Source organism: Dromaius novaehollandiae, chromosome Z, assembly GCF_036370855.1.
Source record: "Dromaius novaehollandiae isolate bDroNov1 chromosome Z, bDroNov1.hap1, whole genome shotgun sequence".
Lineage (NCBI taxonomy): Eukaryota > Metazoa > Chordata > Aves > Casuariiformes > Dromaiidae > Dromaius > Dromaius novaehollandiae.
Genome location: NC_088132.1, coordinates 8,627,290 through 8,637,402, shown reverse-complemented (window position 1 = coordinate 8,637,402; position 10,113 = coordinate 8,627,290). Strand labels below are relative to the sequence as shown.

Below are 10,113 nucleotides of genomic sequence, written 5' to 3'. Positions count from 1 at the left end.
GGACCAAGACCAAATTCTGGTAGCATCAGGTGATGATGGCAGGCGAGAGCACCGGAGTGGCACACAAGCAGAGAGCTGTTGCTGACAGGGAGGAAAATAAAGTTTTTTCTATACTTATACATTGTCCAGGTGTAGAGCTGAGAAGCTATTGCCAGACACCATCACACCGATGAATGCGAGCTGTAAACAAGAACCAGATCAGACATAATGCAGATCTTAACAGTCAAAGAGGCAAACTGCACAACTGCTACATGCAAGGCAAAGTTGTGAATCCCCTCTGCCTCAAAGCAGGAACAATTAAAAGACTAGATCCGTGTATCTTTCAGATGATTGCTATGAATGCCACGGACTCCGCATGTTCTTATAAAGCCTGCTGTGCTCTAAAAGGCAGAAAACAGCAAGCTCTTCCTAGAGCAGCTTTCTACTGACCCAAAATGCAAAGGCAGCCAGAATGACTGGCAATACAGAGTGAACTGTGATACTCAGTGTTTGTGGTCACTGAGGAACTGGCACACAGCTCCACATGTGGCCATGCTGTCCTAAGAGCATGGTACTGGCTGAAGCCAGACTGTTGTTTGTTTGTTTGTTTGTTTTTTTAAAACATATTTATCCAGCTATCTGACAGCCATTTAAAGCTATTTTGCTGTGGCTTTTAAACATGAAGCTGAATCATGAAGGGCCAGAAGGCCAGCTGACTAGACTGGTAAGCCACATGCAGATTAAAATAGGCGGGTCCAGTTTATTGCCATTTCTTCATGACTGGCTTAGTCTTCAAGACTAACATTTATATGTTAGGTCTTCTCTCAGACCCTGCCTGTTAACCAGGCCTTTCTCAATGTTTGATGTTTCTTACAGACGTCATCAGTGCTGGTAGCAGGAGGGCTCCCTGGGGCACCGAGCCCCACCCCATGCTCACAGCGGGGCTCTCCCCAGCCGTAGCTCAGAGCAGCCCTGGCTTTGTCTGAGCCTGGAAACCCTTAAGCTACAGAAAGCCCCACCTCCCCCATGCCCCGTCCCAGGGCTGCTCCAGCCTCCTGGAGAAGGAATTTTTTCCTAATGTGGAAACTGGGTGTTCACTCTGCAGCTTGTCGCCGTTCCTCCCTGTTATATTTTCTGCCACTTTTGAGAGGAGTTTGGCAGTGTCACGTTTGTGTCATCCCATCTATACAGTTAGGATCCATTCACTAGAGCTAAGCTGCTATTTTAACTGCGTTCAAGTAGCGCTCTGCTGGACTGATTTCCAGTGCTCTAGGTCAGCCTGTAGACAAGCACTAGCATTAGCTGAAACAGCAATTTTTCAAACTTGCCCACGTTGTGCTTCACAAGCAGTTTTGATGACTTCATTGGGGATATTAATACAACTCAGAACCACATGGCTTCACACCTCTCTCTAGAAATTCTTTCAGCCTGATGTACTGAAGGGAATACGCCAAGCCCCACTGCCTTCAAAGTTCAAATCTACTATTTTTCATCTCCTTGTTAAAGTGGAAGTGAAACTAGAGAAAGACAAACAGCTGGCAGGAATCAAAAGCGCTGTCAGTTCATAACCCATCTGCCATAAACCGTATCACTTGCTGTACCAAAGCACATTAACAGCTCTGGCTTCCTCCACTCAGGACCCACTGTTACAGTCAAGAACAGTGTCTTCCAGCAGTTCTAGCTGCACACTTTCTCCAAAAATGGAACACAACCCATTGCCTTGGTGACAGCAGCTGCTACAAGTCCTTCTGCATCAGGAACCTGTCAGTGAAGTCTGCAAGGAATCACCAGGCCTTTCAAGAGGTGGTGATTCAAGCACATCCACTTCACATAAGCAGTTCTGCCCTTCTCCCAGGCTGCCCATCAGGAGGACCCGCAAAGGGAGAGACGTTCCCGTGCTCACCAGCTTGCAGCCAGCCCAACTCACCTAGGTCATTGTTGTTCATCATGGCATTAGACGCACGCAGCCGGGGACCTTGCTGAGTGAAATGGTAACCGAACTTCAGCAGGGAGGTGTTTTTTTCCAGCATGTTTGCGATTTCCATTTCTACTTTATTGCCCAGAGGCTGGCTCTTTTGAAAACAGAAAACAAAAAAGCAAGTGAGGGCAGATGTGGTTCCTATTCCTGCTTTTTAATTCAGTGACTGCCTCTTCACTGCGGCCCTTGGAAGACTCCCTGTGCAGTCACTGACTGTCCTGGAGGTGGACCAGAAGCCTGTGCTTCTCCCTCACCATGCAATGCCCAGGAACCTGTGGCACTTCAGTCTTTCAAAGCTCAAATGTTTTACTGTTGTAAATGACTTGTACTTGCCCACATCTTTGTCCTCCTTGCTTAGAGATACATCCTGGCTTGCAGACCCTGCCAAGCTGGTCAGGCCAAAGGGTGATTCAGAGTGAGCCATCAGATCTGCCATCTTTCCTCCCTCTCTCTTTCTTCAGATCTATTGGTTTATTCAGCATTTCTAGCCAATGAAACAAACTGCAGGCCTGATCCTGATAAACTGAGTGGCTCTGATTGTCGCAGAAGTCATCCTCCACGAGCTCTGCTGCCCAAAATCTTTATCTTGGAGGGATCTGCAGCTGCAGAGCAGTCTAGAGGGCCTTTCATCTTGATGTCATGGTCACCTGTCCCAGGGCTCCTGACAGCTTAGCTGTTTCACTTCTACTCCTGGGCTTCTAGAAAACTTAACCTGCCACGACATCTGTACCATTACACACTCCAGCCTTCTCCTGCCAGGTACCTTCTGTTTCCCTGCTTCATAGTAAAATATTCAGTTTTACTAAATACCTATTATTATTATTTAAGCCCCTTGGCCCAGAGTGCAGACCAGGGTGTGATAGTGGACAAGTGCATTGCTGCATTCTCAGCGCAGCACTGGGAACACAGAAAGCATCTTGCACTACTGCAGTATTTGTTAATTATTGTAGGTAGCATCAAAAACTGTCCAGGAGCTGCAGCAAGACAAAGGGCTGAAACCTCTCCAAAGCAAACTGACAGTGGCAGCAGGCAGTCGCCACCCACTTTGACCAGCCACTTGATTTCTCACAATCAGGACACCTTTACTTGACCAGCATTCCTGCTCATGCATGCTTTACCTGGTTGTCGATTCGAAGCTCTATGAGTGATGTGTTATACTGGAGTGCTTCAACAACAGCCAAGATCCCTGACCCAGAAATGAAGTTTGACTCAACATTCAGGGTCTTCAACGTGTTATTCGCCTTCAGCATTTCTGCCAGTGCCTGCCATCAGAGATACACAGGAATAGCTAGCAGTTAGGCAAGGAGGTTCAAAGCACCCCAGAGGGACATGGGCTCAATTCTCTTCTCATCTGGAAGATTCCTGGAGGACCTTGGATGGTGTGTGTTTCCACTGCCACCAAGAGGGACAGCTCTGGGCAAGAAGAAAGGACTTCCCTCCTGTCTCAGGGGGATTCTCAAATGTGAATGTACTGGAGGCTACAGCAATATCTCATTGAAGAAGTGTTTAGGCCCACCCCAAAAGGTGCAGTCCACACACACTTCTGTCCTGCAAGCTTCGTTTGTCCCTTTTCTACAGCCAGCATGGTGATGGCTGGGAGGATTGGATGGCCTCAGCCTTAGCTCCTGCCTGGTCCATTCCCTCCCTGCACTGCTCCTTTTGCACAGAGCTGAAAGGCTTCCTGTCACAGCAGTCAGAGAGAGGAACGTCTGTCTTGGGCAGAAGGGGATTCTCCACATCTAAGGCTTTCTTCCAAGCATCATCACAACCATATTATCTCTCTTGCTTCCCTCAGCGTTTAAGTCCAGAAGTGGGTTGGCACACTCCCAGACACCCAAGTTCTGCCACCAGATCTAATAATCTTACTTCATAAGCTGCCTCATCTATATCATGAAGCAGAAGGACCAGAACACGGTTTGCACGTGTGTGTGGAGGTAGGAAAGGATTGCCTGGGTTGTCAGGTGAAGAGCGATATCAGGTCTCCTGTGATCATGCCGGTGGACTGTGCCACGATGCAGCCTGGGAGCAGTCTCACCCATGCTGCAAGTTCAAAGCAGTGCCTGGAGTGTGAACTATTCCCTGGACTCGCCAGGCTGGCTCTGGGGGAGATCTAATCATAAAGCAGCAGGGACAGAGAGGCTCACATTCAGGTTCACTCTCTCACTCTCTTTATTTCATTATGTAGGCTGAGACACTCCAGCACGGGGCTGGACGACATGTGGCAGGCAGCTGAAGGACTGGTGGGAAGAGCAGGTAGCAGGAGGGACAGGTGAGCTACCTTATATATGCATATGAACATGAAACAGAGCTGAAGAATATGCACGCACTGAGCAGGAAGGATGTGCACACAGCGGCATACAGCTTTATACAAACAAGAGTAAATGGAGTATGATGTATGATGAACAGAAACAGAAAAATTTCTTCTTAGACTTTTTCAAAATATATCACTAGGAAGTCAGTTCTTGTCTACCACACTTCTCCTGGGAGATTCTTAAGGACAAATATGACATCTAATAGGATTAAAGGATTGTGTCCTGGAATAAAGAACTTGAAATCTCCACTGTGGAAAAATGAGCTGAAGAAAGTGGAGTCTGTCTATTGCTTGCTTTCATTAATGCTTGTGAAACTGAAATGCTTGCGGCAAAAGTGCAGAACATGCCAAATGCAATGTAACATATAAAAGCAGCAATAAGTAACTCTGAAAATACCTTGCCCAAGAACAAGTCATGTGACAACTTCCTCATAACGAATAGCCTATGTGATACAGCACTTACAAAAGCAACCGGATCATTGCTCCTTGTTCCAACTATACTGAACTTCTTTACATAGGTGTTGTTCTTCAGTGCTTCAGCACAGGCTTTTAAAGTTGGGATGGGAATATTCTGTGAAAAGAAACACAGAAAACGTGTGTTAGGCCCTCATCTGTCTTCATGTTTGTGGTACATGACTGGAACAAATCTTTTATATTTAAACAATATTTTAAAATTATTATCGACTAACTATCACAATCAAGCTGCAACCATTACCAAATACACTCAGGTAATTCATGAAGGAAATGATACATGTTTTTAAAAGTTCTCTATCTAAAGTCATCATGGCCTAAGAACTGTGGGAATGTCTTCATCCTACTTCCCACTCTGCTGATAGCTCACTGCCTTGACTGGAAGGTCTAATGTCTCTCCTGTTCAGTTTCACTGTCCAGAAACTCAGCTACTCACCAACCAAGGTGTTGTGGGGATGCACGTAACTAGGATCCATGAGCCTATAAAGCACTGCTACTGTGCTTTTTAATACTAATGACAGCTCTGAACAACATTCATGTCATGTTCAGGAATATTTCTCCTTTGTTCAATACTGCTTTATACAATTCCTTTCAGACTAACATTTGCCATCCTGTCTCAGCCCAGAAAATAAATCCATGCTGCCTATTTTGAGTTCTTTATAAAATGAGTATTTTTCACTCATCAGAGATTTTATATACCCTTTTCAGATGCAGACAATTTTCAGCTGTCTAAGATTTTAAGCTGTATCCCCAGCTTAGATTTCTTACCTTGGACCACACAGTGTGGAAAAACCTATAATCAAAGCCATCTGCAGATAACGCAGAGCTAAGCAGACTATCATCTCTTCCACCTCCACTCCCCAGTTTTCTGAAGTATGTCCCCAAAATCACAAGTCTAACACAAAAAGAAGTGTCTGGTTTTTGTAAGCCTGATGTCCTTAAGGCACATTCATTGGCCGCAGCTGAAAACATTGAAGTAAAAATCTTTTCACTACAGACAGGTGAAAATGGCTGGGCACACGTGTTTTTGCTGTGCACATGCAGTTAACCACGTTCCTGCTATTTGAATATGTCATCATTTAACAAACCTCGTGAGACAGGGTCCTCAGTGGACTGGAATTAAAGAGGGTAAATGGAAACTGTACTGTTTAGCATGTGTATGTGTTCCAGAGGCAACACAAAAGGTTGTGCTGTGCCACGATTTGCTTTCTACAAGAAGTAAACGATTTCCAGTGAAGGGCGGGTGAGGGGGAGGTGGACAGAGATACAAGCAATAATGGAGGTTTCTTCATTTTTCATGACATCAAGACTATGAAGCCTTTTTCCTCCCACTATTTTATCTTCCATGAACTGCCACTCCACCAAGAGGCTGACAAAACTATTAAAAACAACTTAAAACACCTTTAATCAGACAGCCTGGAGATGGGTTTCTCAAACTGCCCTTAACACAGCTCAGCTCTTGCAGACATCTCCTGCTACTGACTCCACACCATTTATCACCCAGCAGGTAACGACCCCTCCAGCCCCAGAGAGACGGAAAGCACTGGCGTTTCATACATGGCACCCAGCTACACACAGTGTTATGCCATTACTCTGTGCAACACAACACACTTGGTTTCTGCTGTGTTTCAAACGTTTGCTCTTGCTAGTAAGGCAATAGAGTAGGAAGGAGCAAATACCCTAATATTATTAAGGTTGACTTCCTCAAGGTCAGGGTCGTTGTTTTGTATTCGTTTCAGAGTCTCTTCCACATCTGTTGAGTTTGGTTCTTCATCTGGAACTGGTTTGTACTGTGTGGGCTTAATCACACCTGCAAGTGAAAAGCAAAACATGCAAAACCCAAAATACCTGCAGGACTGCCATGCTCTTTAGGTGTGTTTTTCCTCTTCCAGAAGCAGTGTTGGGAAGGAGGCGTATGACCTGGCAAATGCTGCAAGCACATGAGATGCAAAGATTGCACGAGCACTTGGCAGCTCCACCTATACCCGTGCAAGTCCAGAAACATTGCCAGGCACAGGGGCCAACTTGCACAACACAGCCAGGGGCTGCTGCTAAATGCCCTCAGGGTCCCAAACTGGGTGACTACAGTCGTACTGCCTGTGTGGGACTGTTCTGCAGCCCACACTAGCTCCTGGCTGTTTAACTCCTCAGCTGAGAAGCCTTAGAGGACACTCCAAGGTCTATGGGGAGGTGATGAGCAATGGCTACAGCACTGTAAAATCTTCTGGGAGCCACAGACTATCTGAATGGTTCCCTTCCCCCCTCTGAGGTTTCACTTGCAAGAAAAGAGTGAGAGAGAAGAAATGTTTTCATCTCCTCTTAAAAGTCACTTGTTTTAGTTTTGACATGAAGAAATCATTCTGCTTGGAATGATCAACCAAGAGACACATTTCCTGGTCAAAGTGCATTAAAACTCGAACGTTTCCAGTTACCTTCCCTGTTAGCCTGGGAGGAGGGAGTGTTTTGAAATGTCTCTTGGGAGAATTGCTTCTGCCCCAGCAGCTCTCCTGTGAACACCCAGCCTCTCCACAGTCACAGGACAGGCATTTCCCAAGCTGAACACCAGGAGACGGCAGACTGCAGAAGAAATGGTTTTCCCAAATGCACCGACTCAGGACTGCACAGCTGTAGCAACTGTGCTCCAGCCAAGGAAAGGGTCTTCACTCACACAAAAGCTTGGCGTGAGTGGCAGGAGTACAAAGAAAATAAAAACCAATCCGCAGCCTAAAAGTAATTCCCACTTTTTCTCTGCTAGCAGCTTCAAAACTGGCAGCCAAATACCTGCATGCAGATCGTTAAGCACTCTAAATCACTTACTGTTGAGCCCTTCTTTGTTCACTATTGTGCTGCTCCCCAGTGCCTCATAGTACTGCTGGTTACTCATCAAGGTGTGCATGCCAAGGATGGCTGCAGTAAAAGAAAAGGAGAAAACAACCTGAGATATTGCAGACTCCAAAGCCAGGAAAAGATGCGCCTTTTTATATGTCACATCTGCATGCATGCCAGTTCTTCCAGAGCTGCTCAGGATGGGTGTCAATAGGACATTACCTTTTTCTGTACAAGCACAGAACAACATACAAAGTGGGAACAAATCGCCCAGCTCTCATTAATATACAACAGGGCTCAACTGTGCTCCTTTTTATGCAAGAGCAGTTTGATTTATAGGAGAAGAGGAACCACTGTCTTGTGGACAGCAAACAGACAAACAGCTGAGGTTTCTCAATAGCAGCCTTGGTAAAGCATCATGTAAAAGCAGTGAAATAAAAAAATGCCATCAGTAGGATTTAATCTAAGGTCCAGTCCAGCAGGAGTCTGCACACCCTCAGCACCCTTGTACACCTGGGAGTGTGCCACACTTTGCTATAATCCTGTTTCTGAAATTAGCTGCGACACACTCAGAACCAAGAGATTCTCAGACAAATAACTCTCAGACAGCAAGCTACTGCATGACAGTCCCTGAACTTCAGCAGTGCATATTCTGTTTCTGCTCAGCAAAAAGCAGGGGTGGCTTTGAACTGACCTTTGTGCTCTTTAATAATTGAAAGTTGACATTTTGAGAATCTAAGGCTGCACTGGTTTGTTGAAATACAGAAAGTGATGGTACAAATACAATTCAAAGACTGCAAAAGCACAAAAGCCAAATATCTGACAATGTGTGCATCTCAATCTCATGACTACAAAACCAAAACGCAAATATACATAGCAACAGTCCTATGGGGTCTGCTGACAATCTTGCTAGCTGCTAATGAAGAGCGAGAAGCCAATGGCTAGAAACATTTGGGCAAAGATTCTTATAAAAATAACCCTGCTCCTCACAGAAAGTTTGTGTTTAGAAATAAAATGAGGTTTCGATCTTTTTTTTAAATAGGTATGTGACCCTCTACAGAAAGTTGCATACATGTAGATATTTGCTATGAATAGACATTTATGAATATGTCTTGAGCTCACAGTGGTTAGGAAAAATAAAGGGCAAATCTCTGCCTAAAATTCAAGTATGCAACCACCAGTGAACTTTTATTTTCCACAAGCTGTTCTTGTTATGCTTGGTTGGCACCTAATAGTCACCATTTTCTCAGTGCCAAGAAGCACGGGGAATTGCAGAAGCAGCGAGGCTCCCTCTGGGGCCCTTCATCTGGCAATTTGTCACTTATGTGAATGATGTCTCATGTGGTCATAGCTCGTCACACTCGCAGGTCCTGGCTGTTTGAGCCAGGGTGCCCACAGCAAGGGCATCAGGGAACACCACCATCCACTTCCCCCACAACATGTCCCCAGGTGGATTTCACAGAGCCAAGCAGTCCCCATCTGAAAATCTGAGTGAGTACGGGAACTCTGAGTGCATTTGTCTGCCTGTTTTTTAACTGGCCTTCTTCTCTGCTATGTGCTCACGGCCCAAATTTTCAGAATTGCAACACTGCTAGGGAAAATAATTCGTGGACTCAGAATTTCGGAGACACGCACACGCACGCACACCCCCAAACACAGCTTGCTTTGATAACAAAACTGCTCCACCAGCCACACCTGGGGATATCTGGACTGCAAACAGATAGAGGAAAGGATATACTATTATGATCTTGGGTTTTTTTAAAGGTTTATGGGTTTTTTTAGGGTTTGTGCTGGTAGGTAAGAGGGATCTGCTGTTTGGAAGTCTAGTGCTTATCATGTGTTGTCCAAGGACACTCAAAGCTGAACTCAGAGCATCCAGTTGAGCCTCCTGCAGTTGACCAAAGGCACTGGAAAAACCAAGAGCCCTTCCAGGACTTGCAGAGAGCCAGCATGCACAAGGGCAGCCCAGCCGGGCTTGCCAAAGACAGGATCAAACACGTCAAGGCAGACAATGAGCCCTGCTAAATAGGCAGAAGCTGTTTAACAGTCTTAGCAGACTTGGAAAAAGCAACGCTGTCGCTGTCACTACTGAGATTTCAGCACAGCTTGTATCACATCAGTTCTCTTGCTGCCATTTCAAGGGTATTCTCCCAAAAATTACAGGGAGACTGCACTAAAAACTGCCCTAAATAGCATTTCTGTATGAAAATAATCACTTCGCAGGTTTGGAGCTTAGTAAACCATATTTTATGGAGTAGGATTTATAGGACGTTACAAGCACAGAAAAAAGGCAAAACCAAGAAATGAAATGCTTGGCCAGAGCACGCTGGAAGCCTTAATGCAGTAATTCATTGCTACGCCTGAATGTGATACTATGCAGCAGCAGGAGTCAGGTTAATGTGGTTATCCTACAGGCTTCCCACCTACAGTCTTCTAGCAAGAAGGAAGTCGTCAGGGAGTATGGACACCTGAAGGGGACAGAACTGGAAGGAGAAACCAGTAGCACAGGGTTATTAATCGACTGCCAGACCAGCAGGGGACACATGTA

The 10,113-nt window shown here is 45.6% G+C and overlaps 1 protein-coding gene across 2 annotated transcripts in view; it reads right to left on the bottom strand.

Moving 5' to 3' along the window:
- TMOD1 (tropomodulin 1) overlaps positions 1 to 10,113 on the bottom strand; it is a 33,417-nt gene that overhangs the window by 2,229 nt on the left and 21,075 nt on the right. For both annotated transcript variants that reach the window (XM_026111155.2, XM_026111154.2), the window contains exons 5-10: positions 7,557 to 7,646; positions 6,419 to 6,549; positions 4,732 to 4,839; positions 3,076 to 3,219; positions 1,907 to 2,051; positions 121 to 180 (exon numbers count right to left, since the gene is read on the bottom strand). In XM_026111155.2, the coding sequence (XP_025966940.1) occupies positions 146 to 180; positions 1,907 to 2,051; positions 3,076 to 3,219; positions 4,732 to 4,839; positions 6,419 to 6,549; positions 7,557 to 7,646 (653 nt within the window). In that variant the 3' untranslated portion in view covers positions 121 to 145. The remainder of the gene's footprint in view (positions 1 to 120; positions 181 to 1,906; positions 2,052 to 3,075; positions 3,220 to 4,731; positions 4,840 to 6,418; positions 6,550 to 7,556; positions 7,647 to 10,113) is intronic.